Below are 20,359 nucleotides of genomic sequence, written 5' to 3'. Positions count from 1 at the left end.
AACATGGTGGTGCAACATGGCAGGCTCCGTAGAAGAAGACCTGCTCCCTATGTAGATATGAAGGACTCATTCTAAGGTAATGACAACACAATGATTCTTATTATCAGGTGAGTATGCACTAATTAAAACATACTTATAAAAATTATACTCCGTTTCTGTCAAATCAGTTCCGCTAAATGCCACTAAGTTCTACACACTGCACCTTTAAATGCTCAAGACTGCAAGTGTGTGTGTTAGGACAGACAGAACAACTGATATTTGTACATAAACAAACTTTATTCCTAAACTTTTGTAAGAATTGCAACACTTTATCAAACCATCAAACCATCATCCATTCCCCATCCCAGAGGACAGAGATCAGTTAGATTCATGTTGCAGTGTCAGGCAGCTAAATGACACACAAAGAAGAGAGCAAAAAGCATTTTGCATTTGAAAAATGATGATGAGGATCAAGTGTAACTCTAACCCCCCCCACCACCACCACCCCCACCCCCAACACACACACACACACACACACACACACACACACACACACACACACACACACACACACCTGGATGTGGTTAGGGGTGAGGAAGACCAGGCCTGTCAGTAACTCTCAGTATTAACAGTCCATCGTTGTCCATCACAGTGGAGCAGCAGATACATGTACTGTAGAATGAAAAAAATCAACATTCATTTTGGTCCACATGTTCATCTGTGCCTGTGAGGTGAGGGTGAGGGACAAACCCCTCAATGACATTTTAGCCCAGAATGCCACAGGGCTTTAAAAGTTGGAGAATAACAAGAAGTGGTGAGGTTGAGAGCTGAGCTGTGCGTGCTGAGTGACGGACACTTTAGCGCTAGCTGGGGACATCAGCTCTGCAGGCCACAGCACACACAGGTTTTTTTTGTTTTAGAGGGAAACAATGCAGACAGCCCCCCCGCCCCCCTCCATCCTTCCACTTACATATTTATTCATGCCCTCTTTTGTTTTTACAGCGCAGGATAAATGGCTCAAGTGACACAGCACTAGCCTGCACATTGTCAACACAGGCAATAAGTCACCATTAAGTCTGCTCTTTCCCACACAGCAAACCTCTGACCCTCCATCCACTGCTCACCACACACTGGACCTTACTGAATTCAGCCTACAGCAGAACTGTCCTCCCTATTTTATTTTCTCTTTTCAAATGTAATAAATCAATTAAAAATACATACACTTTAAAATCAACTTATAGAAATAAACACATACACACTTAAAGAATGAATAGAGGCAGTGGGCTCTGCAACCCCCTGAAAATATACAGTTCTGTGCAAAAGTTTTAGGCACTTAAAGTAAAGTGAGAATGCTTACAAAAATATTGCTATAAATTGTTCTAATTTATCAATTAACTTAACTTAAGTTTGCCTTTAAAACAGCAGCAGTTCTCCTCGGTACACTTGAACACAGTTTTTCATGGTAACTTGCAGGTAGGTTGTTGTAACCATCCTGGAGAAAGAATGTTCTTCTGTGGATTTATTATTTAGGCCATCTCAGGTGCTTCTTCATGTAATCCCAGATTGACTCCGTGATGTTGAGATCAGGGCTCTGTGGGGGCCAAACCATACCATCTGTTGCAGGACTCATCATTCTTCTTGTTGCTGAAAATAGTTTTTTATGACTCTAGCTGTATGCTTGGGGTCATTGTCATGTCATGAATAAATTTAAGACCGATCAGACATCAACCTGATGGTGTTGCATAATGGATAAGAATCTAAACATCTAGGCTGCCTAAAACTTTTGCACAGTACTGTATATTGGTGTTTTCTTTGGGGTTTTTTTTTTTTGGCTTCGACCACAACCAACACTGTCTGATGGTAACTACATACAATATATGGAAAGGTTCTTGCCATGTCAAAATGGCCAAAGATTGCCAAAAGTCAACCTATTTTTCTGTTTCTAGAAACAAAGAAGTACCTTAAAAAACATCAAAATACTTTTAGTCAATAATCACATAGAAAAGGACAAAACCAGAATAGTTACACCAGTCATACATGATACTAATAAATTGATTTCACACCATCCTTATTGTTTTGCTTTCCTTCAACTGTGTTAATTTGTGTCTACAAATGTATAACCCACCACTGTAATCTACCTTTTTAAAGTTAAAATGAGTTCAAAACATGTTTCTTTAAAAGTCGCCTGAGTAGTAATGATGTGAATATGTGAAGTCAGGATGCAGTTATGAAGGTTTTAGTATTTTTAGTATTTCTGTTTACTTGAAATTTGATGCTTTTACTTTTCACAATAAAGAAATCTTGTGCAGATAATTCATCTACATTTGTCCCACAGCAGCAGTTACAGTTTACAGGTTTGACACACAGAACACAGAGAACATTACTGATGATTGTAGAATATTCAACTCACTTTCCAGTCACAAGATATGCTATTAACTCTGTGAACATACTACGCTGCTATGAACTCACGATGCCAAAGACACACGCAGTTACATCCAGAGTCACTGAGCAGATTACACCCAGGAAGAGCTGCCACTGAGCACACCCAGCTCATGTCTTCAGTATTCTTTTTTTAACAACCTAAGAAGTTTAAATTCTACAGTTACAAGCAGATTCTTATATTTTTTTTACATAAGATATAATTTTTTTAAATACATACGGCCCTGTTCTTATACTGTAGTTATACTTCACAGATTAACAGGCTGCCTTCCTGTTTCCCCTTCTACCTGCAAACTGTCCTTGTTCACCTCATCAAACCAGGTACACGCTTCATTCATTTCGCCAGAGTCCTTAAAACCTCAAGCACACAGGCTTATTTCATGTAACAGTATGAGTAGATTAGCACACAGCTGGTGACCTCAGAGTCAGGTCTCAGCTCAGTTTACAAATCACTATGAATATAATGTTAGTTAAATTAGCTGAATATGCAAACATATGAATATTAATGAATTATTGTGGATGAATTTCAAATGAGCGTTATCGTCTATAGTTTGATGACATTTTGGTTTGACTGAAAAATGAGTTGACTGTAAGCTTTAAGTCCAGACTGAAACCCGATCCTCTTGGTGAACCTGCTCTCCGGTCCCCGGGGCCCACTAAAGCTGCTGTCCTGCTTATACTGCTGTGGTGTATAGTCAGCAGGCACTTCAGACAGAGCCAATATAGTGGGTGCTGCTGACGAGCCTCAGAGCCAGACGCAATGCAGGAGCTGAGCAGATGATGGGCTCGTACAGGGCTGAAGGAGTGAAAACAGCTCTCTCTCTGAGCACTCTGCATGTCAGCAGAAGACGGATTTGACTGTCATGAAGAATAGAGTATACGTTTGCTAGACCTCAATCAGCATACTCGAACTTATTTAAGTTCACTTGGCAAGTACAGTTCCCTTGTGTTGTTTTGCGTGTTGTCTTACAAGGTTTTATGTTAAAGGATACATCCAGTTAACTACAACTTGGGTCTAATTTTTGTACTTTTGTCCATCTATTCTATCAGTTATTACATTGTACTCACCAAGTTAATCGCTAAGATCTGGGAACATGGTGACATCACTAAGACAGACGAGCGGTCAGATGATCAGCAGGTTGTTAACAAACCTCCAGATTAGTCAAATTTATTTGGAAGCGAAAGCTGTCGGTTGGAAACATACCTGAAAGTTTACAGACCCACCTCCTGCTACAACTTTGACCTACTGTACTTAGTTCTCATCCTTGAAAAACCAAAAACGTGCCTGCAAACACTTCCAATAAAGCATAAATCTCATCTTTACACAGCTTGTCCAAGTTTCATTTTTGAGTGTGTGATGGAAAATAAAACACCCAGTACAACGGCACTTCTCACCAGCTGTACTTGCAGAGGCTCTTTTATGCCCTCAAGCCACAGGAGGCAGTAAGGAGCCCATACTGGCAAACCAAAATGAGGTGAAGAGGAGGCCACACTGTAAACGTTACTTTTTCAGTGTGGTTTAAAGCTTAAATCTCCCCTTCTCCACATGAAGGGGACATTTAACCTTCATCAGAAGATCTCAGTTTCCAGTTCTGTTTTCAAACAGTTGCTGGATCCCAAATCCAATTTTTAAACTTCCCTGCTGCTACTTTGATGTTGTACTGAGATCTCAGCAATTACTTTGATCTGTACAATATTATCATGACTGATGGAACTGATGGCCAAAAGTATGAAAATAAATTATAATAAAATTACATTCTCCTTTAATGGCATGGGAGAAAAAGTGAATTCTGAATAAAAGAATCAATCCCATCTCTTTTTAGACACGTACCACCATTAAACTATATTCACTATCTGAAGGTTCCTGTAAAATGTTCATGGATATGTTTTCATATCTATCATCTGGAGATCATAGATGTCTTCAGGACCAACCTCATGTGCAGAGGTTGACATTTTGTCCTGAGGGTTTTGCTAAAAGAAAGCTCATTTAATTTCCCTCCCTTCCATCCCTTTTCTGCAGCTCATCATCAGTGTCTGGGCTGCAGTGGCAAGAGGCAAACTAAGGTAGCTAAGACACCCCTCCAGGACCTCCACATCCTCCAGCTCCTACTGGGTGATCCCAAGACATTCCCAAGCCAGATGGGATATGTAGGCTTATACCATTCTTACTGTAGGATGTGCATGGAGGCATCCTGATCTGATGCCCAAACCACCTCAACTGTCTCATTTCAATGTGATGGAACAGCAGTTCTATTCTGAGCTGCTTTCTCACCCAATCTCTAAGGATGAGTCCAGCCACTCTGAGACGGAAACTCATTTCGACCACTTGTATCCTTGACCTTTTGCTCAATCGACTAGTTAATTGAGACCTTAGCCTTCAGGTACACCTCCCTCTTCACTAAGGCAGTCCGGGACAACACCTGCGTCACTGATGAGGCAGCATTAACCCGTCTGATAGTCTCATGGTTCATCTTATGCTCAAGTGTGAACGAGACTGAGATAGTAAAACTCCTTCACTTGGGGCAGCAACTTTCTCTGAACCTGAGAGGGATAACCCACCATTTTCCTGCAGAGACTTCTGGCCTTAGACTTGGATGACTTTATCCTAATCCTGGATGCTTCACACTTGTCTGCAAACTGTCCCAGTGTGGCTGGAGGTTGTGGTCTGATAAAGTTAACAGAACTGCAAAATGTCCAATTGGAAAGGGTTTACCCTCTGAAGAACATGATTGTGCTCAGTTATTGCCAGATTAATTGGCCTTTAGGATTAAGATTCATCCTCTGAGGACCGTGAACATCCACATTAATTCCACGCACCCTGCAGTTTTTCATCATACCTACTCAGACTGTTTTGCAAACACTCAATTAAGCCCACAGGACCACAGTTGAATGACCATACCATTACTTTTTATTGTAGATATACTGGGCTACAATTATAAAAAAGAAAAAAAATCCAAACAAAAAAATTAAAGGTATTTGTGATCCATAAGGTGCAGACCGCAAACCACTGCAGCACGGTATTACAGTATGAGTGAGGAGTTTCTATTCCAATGTCCCTTAAACATTTGCTGCAGGTTGTGATGGCCCATAATTCCCCATACTGATAACAGTTCATCAATCGTTCAGTTTAGCTCCACTCTGCTGGTGTTCTGCTGCTCGGTGACAACGTATACCTCAACAGTCACCGCCGGTGCTCCATGCTGGCTTTATGAGACCAATATCTTGCTGCTCCCCACCCCATCAGCATTTATCAAAGGCAATTTAAGTTCTCTTTTTAACATAGTTACCACTTTCCCATGGTCCTTAATGGAAAAATCCACCGTAAAACACTAATACTGTTGGAAAACATACTGGCTATCTGGGTTAATTTTCTTGTTTGTTGGTATAGTTCTTTTTCCAGTTCCTGTGAATATCTGGCTACATGTAGACAATGTAACATTGAAAAAAGCACTCCAAGGATCTCTGAATCACAGCAGATGTAGTTAGGATTTTTTGACAGTGGTCAACAGAAAATTCTATATGTCAAATATCAAGGTAAACACAAGTCAAATAGATTTAAATTAAGAATAAATATAAAAACAGATGCTGTTGGCATCTTAACATACAGCATCACTGGTGCAGCCTACTGGTTTTAGAGGTTGCTATCCCTGATCCAGGACGTCATACTAATATCATCATACTAATACGTATCGCATTCCTACATTGCTATCTGGTGGAACTCATACATTTCAATCCCTGATCCGCTCATATACAGTTTGTTACAAGAACGCTAAAAATACAAATTCGTCAGATGGTAGGAAATGTTCTTCTGGAACATAGGCAAGTGCAGAGTAACAAAAAAACGTGACTGCCTTTCAGTACATTCAATACAAACCAGAAGATATATTACAGTGTATAACAGTGTTATACCAGTAGCCTTCTTAATATAGCTTCTGGCCACTTGTTGCAGCACTGCATGAGAAAGAAACCCTGCTCCATCTTTGATTGGACATGATTTGTATTGATTTTAATAAAAGAGACATTTCTTGGTCTGGGTAAGTCAACCTTTGCCCAATGTCATTTTTTCCCCACCTTCCAACAGGCTAAGAGGACTACCTACCATCCTGTGAGTTTGCTCAGTGACTGTAATGTGAGAGTTCCAGGAGGTATTGATGCAAGGCTGTGATACGTTAGGAAACATTCTAAACTAATCAGTGAAAAGGTTATTGAGAAGAACCAATCAGGGGAATGATACAAGAAAACGTCCAAGGCACTCAATATCCCTCAGAGCAGTTAGGTCAGTGATAAAAACTGTTAAGACTACGGCACAGGTGAAAATCTACAGAGTCCCCTTGTGAGATAACCACTAGTCGAGGAGTCCTGTGGTCACTCAGAAGGAGCTACAGGTCTTCAGGACTGAGATGGTCTGATGGACCAAAGTATTCCCTTTTGGCCATCATACTAAATGCTGTTTGGTTAAGCCAAAAACAGTGAAGTCCCCATGAAATTTTCCAGAGCTAGAGTAGATACTAAAGCAGTTGATATATATGTTCGCAGATGATGCAGATCTATACGTGAATATGCAAAATGACACTTAATTTGTTTGAAATTATTCAAACATAACCCCTGTAGCCTAAGCTAACGTTAATTTAAGGCGGTTGCTTTTTCAAGAGGCACCAAAAAGCCTTAACTTTATCCACTATTGTTTTTTTTTTTTTGTGTTTTTATTTTATTTTTTTTAAATCAATGCTGTCAAATCCAAAATGCTTCCACAAATGACTTCTTAAGACTATTTGTTTGATGTGATTTGGCTAGTTTACTCTATTTTGTGTTAGCAAAAACAAAAATAATCTAGTTCACTGACTAACTGGGCATGCACTGGATCAAATGGACTGTGCATTTTAGGAGTGCCACCTACTGGAGTACAAGGCACAGCATTTCAACTTCTAAATTTGAGTAAATCATTACAGATCGAATATTTATTTTGTTCCAACATAGGAACGGTATTTCAAATTTCAAAAAAGTGATGGCCCCAGTTCACAGAAATTCACTGACTGGTCTAGAAACAGACTAGTGATGTTAGAGACAAGTGTGAACACTACTGTAAAAAATCATAACACACACACACATTATGGTCTATCATTTGTCCAAAAGTACAGGAGCAAGCTGGAGTGGATTTTTCCTTTAAGTTCCCAATAAAAGGGCTGGGGGAGGTTTGTTTTGTATTCCAAACTAACACACCACAGGAGTAGAAAAGAGACCGGGAGCATCGAAACATGTCCGTATGAAAGTAGTCCCAACTAAATGAAACCAAGTGTCAGTTCACCATTCAAGTCATGATTGGACGTGGTAGTTTGACTTACAATTTTTTTTTTCTGAACAACTGTTTAAGGCGGGACATCCAGACATTTTAGCCCCAAATTACAGAGAATCTTTTTACAGTGTATTATTTCAATGATAACTCGCAGGCATATTTTGTCTGCCCTCCCATAGCCCATTATTCTCTTTTAAATAGGTTTGTGTAATACCAGCAATTGAAACAGCAGCAAAGCCTGAACCACAAGTTAGTCCTCTTAACATTACGGCATCATATATACACTTCTTTTTTCCCCCTCCATCTTTCACTCCCTTTCACACTCTGACATGAGGTAAAGTATGGCGCCCAAGTGCAATGCTCAATTGTGCTACATGTACAAAAAGAAAAGAATAAAAACAAAACAAAGAAAAAATCTGCCAGTACAAGAAATATACGTATTCGGCTCTGAATTAACACGTGTCTACCTCAACTTCAGCACTCCCACAAAACAGTCCTCCTTCCTCCATTAAAAAAAAAACAACAAAACAAAACAAAACAAACAAACAAAAAAAAAAAAAACAAAGAAAAAGAGACGAGGTTGTTGGATGCTGATGCCACTTCTGGCTGACAAGATTATTTGTGATCCTTATTTTCATCAGTCACAGACAAAAATAGAGTGGGGCGTGGCACCGTATGAGTGATTTCACATTCTTTTTTAGTAATCCCTCCCCCTGTCCATCTCAGAGTCTCGGAAAATTAGTGTGTTGAGCCAGAAGAAAAAGAGGGCCAAATACACTCCTAATCTAAAGTCTGACAAGGTTTTTCTCTACCGGGGAAATCTAAAAGCCAAAGGACAGATTTTCAGGTCTTTATAGGGGGACTTCAGTCAGACACCTGCTTGAGAAATAATGACAGATTGCACTCTGTTTGATAGTGACAGATCATAGCTAGATATACTGAAGTTTCATGGTGTAACTGCTAAAGTTTACATTTCGTTTTCACATGGAGGATTTCAAAAATGTACATTTAAGCATTCACATGGTTATCTGTGGGGACCAAAATATGACAAGTATGGTGCCCGAAGACAGATCTGAGAAGAATTCAGCTGCTGGCAGACCACAGAGATGAAGAAGAGATCAGTCCCAGCAAAGAGTGGATTTAATGAACTTATTATGCTTGTTTTTGACAACTGAATTTAAAAAATGTTGTATTTTCAGTCAGCCAGTCAAAGTGTAGCAAACTACTAACATGACTAAGAACAAATTTATTTAGGAATATGGAACCCTTGAGTAATGTGCCTTAAAGCTGCACTAATATTTTTTAATCTAAACAATGGAGCAAATGACTATTTGTAATGTGAAAGGGAACACAGAATGATTACCAACTCTGCAATAAGCACAGCTCTACAGAGCTTTTAGCTCATTGTTTTGTTTTTCATCAAACTTGTTTTCCAGCAGCAGCAGGCAGCTGTTTTCAGTCAAAAAGTTCTGATAAACCCACTGACAGAGCTTAAAGGAGAGTTAATATTGGACTTGGGTTCACCAAGTGGACAGAAACATGACCTCTTATGAATGATAATGTTCCTGTGTCTCCAGCTTTAAAGTTGCATTTCTATGCAAAATTAAAGCTGCATTTTAATGCAGCTTTAAAATGGCATAGTGTCTGTTGGATGAGTAAATAGTGAACTTTTGTCCAACATATTCACCATAATCACATTACGAGGTGATAATATGTCAGTGTTCTGTTTAAAGCTTGTTGCACTGCCCACAGGTGGCAAAAAACAACAGTTACAGCTTTAAGGTCCCCATCACTGTTAGCTGTTATCCATTTAGCTCATTTTGTCTAACTGGTTAGCACGTCTTGCGCAGCGCATTGAAAGGACCCGGTTTTAGGAGCTGAGCTGCTGTGGGGTCAGTTCATTTGAAGTTTTTTTTAAGCGAATGTGTCCACCTCAGGACTGGGTAGGTTAAGATTTCCTGTGATAAATCTACTGCTGCCATCTCTGGTTAAAATATTTAGTTGAAAATAGGTCATTTTTGTGTGTGTTCAAAATAAAAAAGGTACATTCACGTTTATTTTCGACTGCATCTCCGAACTTAAATGCTGATTCATTCAACAAGTTCCTCCTTTGTTATTCATGTTCAATATGATTCTAATAATTTAAATAATCCACTCTGTGCTGAAACTAACGCCCTCCCACAGAAAAGGCACTGAGTTTAGATTATATTCAAAACATGAGACACAAGTTACTGTGAGGGAATGTCGACTCAGTGAAACAGATATATGTGTGTTGTATTCTGTATATGTGAGACAGTACATATATCACAGTAGAGAGACTAGAATGTGTGTCACTGTCAGACAAGGTTACTGAATTGACATGTAGTTTTGTCCAGAAACAAACACCGAGTGCACCGTCCTTTGAGGTAGAAGCACCTGCAGGTGGGATTACTTGACTGTGAATTAGATTTCAGATAGCTATACTAACACAGTTGAGGAACCACACAGGTAAATATCTCTTCCAACCCTTATTCATGAGGATAGATGTGAAGAAATAAGTCAAGTATTTTTCCTGTCAGCCTATGTTTTGGAGTAAAGTGAGAGATTTTAAGAGTGCAATCTGATTATCTCTACAAGCATTTATACCCATCTGATCAATACCCATCTGATCAATCAACCCTCTGTCGCTTTTACCCAGAATTCAAGTGATGAAATTAATTTAACTACTAGCTAATGAACGAGGAGGAAAAAACAGTTAGGCTTATGTGCAGAGAATACACTTCCTATCCCCCCCATGAAAAATCATCAACCTCAAGTATGGGAGGGGGAAGAGACAACAACGCAGCTCTCCTCTACAGCTTGATGGCTGACCGACAGGACAACCAAATCAAACAGATTTCAAAAAAAGAAAAAAAAAAAAGAAAAAAAAAAAAAAAAAGGTCAAATAAAGAGGTATTACAGTTACAGTGCAAAAAAGATGAGAAATTCAAGCTTAATACAAAAACATAGCACCAAACAAAAAAGAAAAAAAAGACAAGAAATGCATGCAATTAACTGAGGTATTCAAGTGAAAAAAAGGGCTTATTGATGAGGAAAAAAAAAAAAAAAGACATTTAGCGAGAAGCAAAATTTGTCAGAACAGAAACCACAAAAATAAAGAAGGCTGGTATCCTTATCCCTAGGAATTGACTTCAACCTCATAGTGTCACATCTGCTATAGCTTTGGTAGGTATGGGATGTGAGGAACACTAGCATGTTGAAATGAATTGGCCTTTTTTTTCATAAAGACTGTATCTGAAAAGATTCTGTGTGTCTTACACAAGTATCCAATTTGTAGAAAAGTCTGCAGCATATTGTACGTGTGATATGTCTTTCTCTTCTTATATCAAAACTGGATGATTCACTCTGTGGAAAGACATTTTAAGTGCGCAAGAATGACTAAATTCAACTCCCATCCATTCTTGGTATCAAAACATATTAAACCAAATCACCAAGATAATGCCATAAACATCGAATCTCGCTCTCACACACTCTAGATATATCCATTGATTTAGAACATTTATAGAAGCCATCCAGTTGTCATGGTTTATACATAAGCTACAAGAACATGCAACCTCAAGTGCGGTTAAAAACTAGTTTAAATTACAGTAATTGGGAATGTTGAAATTCCTATCCGTTTTGCAGGATATGAGGGTGAGCCTTAGCATCTAAGGCCAAGAATATCATTCATGTCTTTTATATTTTTATATATATTTATATACTTTGCTACGTATATGATTTTGGTGTCAATGTGACCACACAATTCTCAAAATAACAGACCCTAATGGACTAAGTGCAAAAATGATTAAGAATACCATTTCAAGACAGATTTCAGACAGAAGTGCCACCAGGTTTTTGCTCCAGTGGTATCTGTTAGCCATGTCTGCCGTTAGCGTTTTAAAAACCGCTTTAAAACTGACTGGCACTAGTGCACAGGCTGAGGAGTTTAGCGTTTTTTGTTTTTTTTTTCGTCTTCCTACATACTTTGATTTACACCTTTTGATTGAACTATGTACAATCTAATACTACACAATAAGCATAAGCCTCATCTCACTGACACAGAGGTTAACAAAGAAAAAAAAAAAAACTAAAACAGTGAGGAATAGACACTGCGACCTGACCTTTTTTTTTTTAAACACTTTGCTAAACGTTAATAAAGCACTCATGTGATTACACAAAGCAGAGAGGGAAAGTAAAGATTGTGTTTGCGCATAACAAAAACAAAACAAAACAAAAAAAAAAAACCCAACAATAACAACCAAAAAAAAAAAAAAAAGAAAAAAAAAAAAAAAGAAAAATCCGATGTGAAATCTGTTGTGTGATCAGTCTGCTTCTTCTGTTGCATCTCCACACAGTGTTCCCTGGCTGCCTTAGTTGTGCCGTCGCAGGCTGAAGATACAGGGCTAGCATCACACTGTGTTGGGAAGCCGACGTCGCTTTTTTTTTTTTTCTCCGTTAGCGTCAATAGCTTAGGTGCTAATGCTGCGAGCTCGGAGGGGGAGCTCAGTTGTTTTGGACCTGAGGTTGATTGGCTTTGAGGCTGCGCAGAGCTCGCCGCGCCGCCGCCGACTTGGCGATCCGGTAGCTGCGACCAACTCCTTTAAACTTGCCCTTCCCGACGACCTCCACCGTTACCCGGACCTTCCCATCGTACGTCCTCTCTGCAGGGCTGAACACAGATGACAGTTAAGTTAACATCACTTCAGATACCATAGATTCTTCCTTATTCACCTCAGCTAGACAGAACCAGGCCTTCATACGTCCTCTGTTTACCTGCTAGCTAGATAAATTCACTACCTTCACATGCTAATTATTTCACCAAAACTAATCGACATGATAGTAGTGCATCCTGTCTGTATAATGTCACCTATTCCATATGATGACTGCAGTTTGAGACCTGCTCCCTTACCTGAACTTGGCAGTTTCTGGTTCCATCTCGAGCAGCTCCCTCACAGGAGAGCGTGGCACATTGGCAGAGAACTTCTCTGTAAGTGGAGAGGGGATGGAGTGTTATGAGGTTAAAAAGACAATGACATCATAAACATCCTCAGACCTTCTTCAACATGTCAACACAACTGGCAAAAAATCCTGAATCACCGAAGCTCCCTACATGAACTGCTAAACAATCATGACCAAAAAATTTAAAAAAAAAACACAATAATACATGTGCTCTCACTCTTCCTCACCTATAAGTGGCCTCATCATTGGATAATACACCTGCCACACTGTCTCCAATGACATCCTGCTGTCCATGTAAATTGCCCCAGCTAGCGACTCAAAGATATCCCCCATGGCCTTAGGGACCTCGATGTCCTCCTCCTTCTCTTCGTCTTCTTCAGAGCGTCGCAGCTGCAAACGAAAACACACAAAGCTGTCAGGTGATGACATCGCAGCACACACTTTGGGCTTGGTGATATGGGAAAAAATGTATATTAATGCTGTAGATGTGGAGCGATGTGGCCAACAAACATTTAATCATCAGCACTGATGAAAAGGCTTTAGAACAATCAGTACAACCAGCTTTTAGATCTCCACAGACTGGAACAAACATTCTATCATTGAACAATAACGACTGAATAATCAGGTCCTAGCTGAAGAACAGCACAGCACCGCCACATACACTGACACACAATATCAACCTAGAGGTAGTTGGATATAGCAATAACATAGCATCTGAACAAAGTGAAATACAACTATGAGTAGTTAAAGAACAATGCTGGGACTAGGACTGCAATTATTCTCTTTATTGATTAATCTGCAAATTATTTTATGGATGAAGTGTTTTACATTTTAGCAAAATGCCACAAAATACAGATTAATGCCAAAAACAATTTCAGAGGCTCCAAGTTGACATTTCAAAGTTCTTGTTTTGTCCAACCAGCAGAAGCAAAACCAAAAACATATTTTGTGTACTATCTTAGAAGAAAAAGAAAACCAAATATTCATTTAAGTGAATTTTTGGCACTTTTGCTTATGCTGAAAAATGTCTCAATACCAGCAAAGACCAATATCTGAACTCTTAACAAGCATAGAGATGGCCACATCATAAAATATCAGTGGTGAAGAGCCTCCTACACAGAGCACAACATCTCATCAGGACTACGCTGTCAGAACACGTAACTAGTCTTCAAGTCACGAAGAGGCAACACTTTCCACAAACCATTTAACCCCCAAAGACATCACTGTGGCCTCACATGTGACAGGTGTAGGACACCATAGCAAGGACAGAAACACACAACCAGACCAAAAGCACTCCCAGCATCCACCGAGAAGAGGTCACAGGCCATCGACCATCTCCAGCCCTCTACAACTACCCGTTATCATGTGACTGACATCCCATACTGAGGTCACATGATGACGACTGAGCTGTCAAGACAACTGACATAACTCCATCCACTGATAAAGGCTGAAAGCTCTAGACGATGTGGCTGAAAGCTCTAGACGATGTGGCTGAAAGCTCTAGACGATGTGGCTGAAAGCTCTAGAAGGGCCTTGTGATAAGAATATTTTGTTAAACCACTTATAGATAAACTTACAACAACATGTGTTGTGAAGCACATGCAAGTGTTGAGTTAGCATCAGCATTAGCTTACTGCTGAAAATGAACAGAGCACAGAACAGCTGTGACTGAATGAATGCAACCCAAACACGCATGCAGTTCCCTGTACTTTACTCCTCGCTTATAAAATTCTCTGCTGACACCATCCAGACTGTTAATGTACTAACACGGCATATAACGGTTTAAAGCATGCTACATTAGCAGCTTCATCGTGTTATTTGATGAACAGTGAACAGTAAAGTGGTACCATGTTACTGCAGCACATTTCTTTATTCCTTTCAGCTGTTTTTTCAGCATGTTTGTGCATGTGCCTGCTGTCCCTAAGGCATACAAGTACCTCTCAAGCAGAATGAGGGAGATCTGCTGCCAAGATAGCCATTTCCAGGCAAATTAAATCCAACTGCATTTTCTCTTCAGTACTGAAATCATTGAATATGAAACAGATTCATAGAAGCAGATTTTTTTTTTGAATGCTGACTATTATTTAAGAAAAAAAAAAAAACAGACTAAAACAGCAAAGATTAGGCTTATTCCTACAAGGCCGTGTTCTTGATAGAAACGGGACTCACCTCTGAGTCCATGCCTTGCATCTCATTCTTCTCCAGCTGAAACTGCACGAAGTCGTCGATGACATGGAAAAGCTCGGGCGAGATGGCCTTGAAGTACTTGTGGTAGTCGTACTTGACAGCCAGAGAGGCAAAGATGGTGTTGTTGACGAGTGCTGAGCGCAGGTCGGTCAGAACGCCGGGAGAATGCTGCCGCGGGTCTTCATAAAGGTGCTTCGTTATGAGGTAGTCTAGAATTGCATCACCGAGGAACTCCAGCCGCTGGTAACAATCTGAAGAGAAGAGGAAACAGACAGTCACATATCTGCATGGATGGATTCATGCACCAACTCAAAATGGACCACATGACTAAGTAAAATATGAAAGGTATCGCTTGTAGTGACCAACCCACAAATTATCACCCACTCTGCAGTTCCCCTCAGCTCTGCAGAGTGAGTTTTAGCCTTTTCTAGCTTGTTGTCTTGCCAGCCGATTCTATTCTCATCAACCTGGATTCCGGCTGCAGCGGTTTCTAGTGAAAAAGTTCATTCATCAGGTAGTCACGTTCTTAGTAACTTCTAGATAGTTTCAAACTGGTGATTTACTAAAATGGGTTGGAGTATTAAAAATGCAGGTGGGTCTTTGTTAGGTAAGACTTCAGTAATCTGTAAATTGGTTGCTAGGAAACATACTGTATGTAGCTCCATCCAATTGAAAGCAATACACGATATAAACAGCAAGTCACTGCAGTATCACAAACTGCAACATAACATGGGAGGTCAAACTTAATTTCCAATCCTTCATAATTGTAGGTATGGCTTTATTTATATCTACATACATGGAGAAATGTGTGGTATTCATGCTAACATAAACATTATTTCTTCATTTAGTCTAATGTTATTGGCCCAATAGTGTAGTTTTGATTTTTTGTGAAATGTTATTGAAAATCTCCCCAGTTTAGATAATTATTAAAACAGAATTTTAATCAAGTGTCAGGTCAGATGTGTCAACGCATCGGATACCTTTTTACTCTTCAATCTAAACAGATCATACATTAGCAAAACTATTTCAGCTGGTTCAGGCAGCTACAAAATACTGTATATCTCCACTTAATAAACACTTACAGTATGTTATCTTAACTACAATCGGTTTAAACTTACAAACACAACTCCAATTGAATGCTAATGATGTTCTGTGTCTGCTGGATGTGAAATAGTCAGCTGCTTGCCAACATGTTCACCTTAGTTATTTTAGAAGGTGATGATATGTCAGTGTTGTGGTTACAGCTTGTTATGCAGCCCTAAAAGTGGCCAAAAAATGTGTATTGCTGCTTCTTTAAATGTTTAAACCTGCAGTGCGAAACCCTTGTCAGACGATGCTGATTAAGCCTCTGCCAAATCAATCTCTCTGTATTTTGCAGTACATCAAAGTTTTTAATTTGTCTGTCGGGTTTGACATTCCCTTGTTGGCCAGATGAATGGATACTGAGCATGCTCTATGGGCAGAGCATGTGTACTAGAGACTTCCACTGGCCGAGCGGCTAATTTCCAGTTAGCTCTCAGCTGACTTGAATGGGGATAAAATCATTTAATCGTGCGGCTCTTCTATACATTCCAAATGTTATTGGACCAAATGGTCCATTGTGGTCAATCAAATTCTGATAGTGAAATGAGTCATCTGGCAGGGGTTGTGTGTGTTGTGTCAACAGTGTTTTTATAATTACTCTCAATGCCAGAAGGGGGAGACAAAAGTCCCACACTCCAGCTTTAAATATCAATAACACTGAAGCGGAACTCCAGTGATTTTAGTTAAGGCTGAAGTTTGAAAAAGAAAAAATCTGGTGTTGTGGATTTAGAAAGAAGTGAGGTTTCCAGACCTCTGTAACCCACTCCTCAAGTGAACCTAGTTGAATTGCATTGTGGGAAATGTAGGTGCTAGGTTTTGACAAGAAGAATAGAATATATCTGGTGCTGCTGCATTGATTTTAATACTGTGTATTTAGTAACTGTCCAATGTTATAGGGGTGCAAGGAGTTCTTCTTTTAAATTGAATTCTCATTGCTATGGAAAGGCCTGTGCACCAAAGCCGGGCAGCATTCAAGGTTGGGAAGAGGATCAATCGACATGCACTGACCAATTCCAAAAGAAAAAAGATGGATGGATAACCAACTTATCCCTTTATCAATTTTGGCAACTGCCAACATCTAAATTCTGTCATATTGCATTTAATCTAAATAAACAGTCAACATTATCAACCAACAAGCATATTAAAGACATATGTTCGACATCCACTGCCAATATTTTTTTCCTCAGATGACACATGTACTTCCCAAACATCTTATTCTGAACTGTTCTGTAAATTATACTAAAAAACAAGCTGAAAAAGCTGAAAGAACAACATAAAATGTCCTGATGTTGTGAGGTGCAGTCTGACCTGTGATGGTGTTGTAATGGTAGGAAGCGTGGGTGAAGGCTTGCAGGAGGTAAGCCTTGTTCTGAAAAGTGTAGTTGATCTTTGTTTCAAAGTTTTCGAAGCCAGAGATGAGGTGGTTGAGGGTTCGCTCTGCGTCTGGATGGTCCAGCATGCAGCGGGGCGGGATCTTCAGCCAGCCGTAGCACAGGTCGAGGGCTGTGGTCTGACGGCTGTGAACCACTGCTTCTGTCAGGCTCCCTCTCTCCAATGGTAACACCTGTTGTCATCAATACGAACACACATTATTTCACAGGAACACATTTTAACATGTACTTAGACATGGAGAAGGTCATCCTCAGGCCTCCTGGAGTGCACATTTTGCTTTACTCTCTGAGGTCTGACAAGGCTCAATAGATGTCACTTTTGTGTGATATTAAAAAGTAACTACACCCCATAAAACATTCCTCTTCAGTAGTAATCTTCTATTATTCTATTACTTGTCACATTGAATAAAACCATATTGGCCATTCTGTCAACAGCACATGATGTGCTGGTAGAAGTTTTCCCCTCAAAACCAGACTCAGTTTTCCACACTAGAGAAGACAATGAAGACGTCGTCTTGGGCTCTGGGTAACCATAACCGACATTTTTCACCATTTTATGCACCAAACAACTAAGTGATTAATCGATAATGAAAATAATCGTTAGTTGCAGCCTTACACCACACAGTGAGTGAAACCAACGGGAATTCTTTAAGATGTTTGTGTGTGCAAGAACAGCTTCACTATATGTCATTAGAGAGGAAAAAAAGTGTAAAAGCAGATTGAAGAAGATGTGGCCAATGACGTTACAAGATCATGATCTGCTCTCTATTCTTTATCACATTTTGACCAGGAGAGTAGATCTGTGAGTTATAGCTTATAGAATTTATAATCAGTATTTTCCATTTATTATTTATCAGTTTCGAGTGGCTTCTGCACGGTTACCTTCAAACACCTGTGGCTGGGAAATGTGTTTGGGAGACCTCTAGTTTTAAGCTTATTCAGCAAGACTCCTTTCACAGACACAGTTTCTCTTCTGTGGCAGTACACACAACACATGAGCCCTCTGATGACTGATATACTGTATATAAATTTAGGGCTGATGAGCAGCATGGCTACAACTATGTACTTGCACACTGTAATGTATCATAACAGGACCCCCGCACATTAACTGTATAAAGAAATGGGAGGTCCGAGCTCACCTTGAGGCCCAATGAGCAGAGGAACATCTGGGCGGCTCTTTCTCCACAGCTGGTCAGGTAGCAGCCCAGCAGAGCCTCCACACAGTCAGCGATGCTCTTGTCGGCGATGCACTGCTCAGTGTGCAGGTCGTAGGAGATGGACTGCTTGCCGAGCTCAGCGCCGCAGTTCTCCTCCGACGGATTCCAAAAACCCACCACGAAGTCGTCCTCCTCGCCGGCCTTGCTGGGGTCCAGGTAGCACATGGCGTCCCATGAGCTGTAGTCGAACTCGTCAGCTGAGGGCCCGCTGTGCACCGGCTCCGAGGGGTAGTGGGTTGTGGTTGGATGAAGGGGCTTCTTGGGGGCCTTCCATTCATATGGAGACTCCATAGCGGGGGACGAGCTAGAGGCTGGGGTGAGAGGGGGAGGGAAGCCGCTCAGAGAGATCTTCTTACCAAAAGCGCCAGATCCCAACAGCATGTTGTCGATGAACTTGATGTGTTCCTTGTAGTACTCAAGGTCGTCCTCCATGTTGACTTCGTCCTTTGGCTCGTCCTTCAACATCATATCGCTGTCCTCATCCGCCTCCTCAACCTCCTCATCGTCCTCATCATAGTCATTCCCAGATCGCCCGTTAGCCAGAAGCTCCTCTTTGGCCTGAATGATGGACACAAAGGTGAAGGTCAAGAAAAAAGTAAATAAAAAAACTAATTATGGTTAAGTAATGAGAAACGATTTTTAGGTCTTGAAGTGTCTCCATGTTCCTGTAGCAGAGGTTCCAACATGACTAGTCTTTCATGAGGTTGACATGCTGAGTGAAACATCCTGCAGCGCAGTGTGTGGGAGATGCTGCCAAACCAAACCCATGACTCAGACACAAGTTACTCTTTGATTGTGGTGGGAAATGGCCTTTATAACAATAAACCTATAATAAAAAACCTGTTAGTAAAATACTTATTTGTTTGTAGAAACACAGAAATTAGCACAACAGTCACTAGAGACGTCCTGAACCCAAAGGATCAGTATGAGGGATGATTCATGCATATTTAAAATAAAGCCGATCCTTTCATTGCTCAGTGTTTTGTCTACCTCTGCCTGCTAGTGTTGCAGCGCTGCTCTCCTTTACAACAGTCCACAGTGACTCCATATGTGATTAACTTTGCAAAAAACACAGATCTGTTCAACTCCAACACTAACAAAACTGTTATCAAAACTGTCTCTCCTCTCTCTGTCTTATTAGCAAAAAGCAGTGTACAAAACATTTAGGTAGAAGCTTGTTAGCCGGCACTGACTGTCATGTTCACCCATTACAATGACTAATGATGCTGGCAGCAGCTTATATCAGTGGTCTTTAATTAGTGTTAATTCTGTGAGCAACTTGTTGACAGGCCGATATAAAACTTGTCAGGTTCAAGTGCACTCAGCAGCTGGTTCAGTACAGTCGAAGATTGTTTGTGAGGAAAAACAATCCGCTTTCTAACACCACTGTACAATCAGAGTGGACCCCACAATGCCAACAGAGTGATGCGTCCTGTCTAGTTAAATGATTGTCATGTCAATATCAGGAATTGCATTCTGCAGCTTAACGTTCATTCATATTATATTATTAATGTAACCTGATCAACTTAATAGTTCTGATTATTTGGATCAAGTAGCTCATGAAAAAAGGTCAGATTTATTAGGCTACAGCTGATTCACATTTATTCAACAATAAGGTAAATTTAAGTGTTGGATCGGACTCAGTATCAGTAATCAATATCAAAAAGACTCTGATAGGGATCAGAGGGGAGACTTGATTGGGACATCCTGGATGGAATTATTTAACTGACATTTTATAGACCAAACAATGAATTGATTAATCAAAAAGATCAAATCAGATCAGTATTAATGAT

At 40.1% G+C, this 20,359-nt stretch overlaps 1 protein-coding gene across 2 annotated transcripts in view; it reads right to left on the bottom strand.

Annotated features, from left to right (window-relative positions):
- Nucleotides 1-5,303: 5,303 nt before the first annotated feature.
- Nucleotides 5,304-20,359, bottom strand: part of dicer1 (dicer 1, ribonuclease type III) — a 40,159-nt gene continuing 25,103 nt past the window's right edge. For both annotated transcript variants that reach the window (XM_044375071.1, XM_044375072.1), the window contains 6 exons: nucleotides 18,489-19,124; nucleotides 17,267-17,522; nucleotides 14,858-15,126; nucleotides 12,916-13,078; nucleotides 12,639-12,714; nucleotides 5,304-12,398 (listed from right to left, as the gene is read on the bottom strand). In XM_044375071.1, coding sequence (XP_044231006.1) covers nucleotides 12,233-12,398; nucleotides 12,639-12,714; nucleotides 12,916-13,078; nucleotides 14,858-15,126; nucleotides 17,267-17,522; nucleotides 18,489-19,124 — 1,566 coding nt within the window. In that variant the 3' untranslated portion in view covers nucleotides 5,304-12,232. The remainder of the gene's footprint in view (nucleotides 12,399-12,638; nucleotides 12,715-12,915; nucleotides 13,079-14,857; nucleotides 15,127-17,266; nucleotides 17,523-18,488; nucleotides 19,125-20,359) is intronic.

The sequence above is a fragment of the Thunnus albacares genome, chromosome 15 (assembly GCF_914725855.1).
Source record: "Thunnus albacares chromosome 15, fThuAlb1.1, whole genome shotgun sequence".
Classification (NCBI taxonomy): domain Eukaryota; kingdom Metazoa; phylum Chordata; class Actinopteri; order Scombriformes; family Scombridae; genus Thunnus; species Thunnus albacares.
Note: the sequence above shows the minus strand (reverse complement) of the source record. Positions and strands in the feature narration are given on the sequence as shown.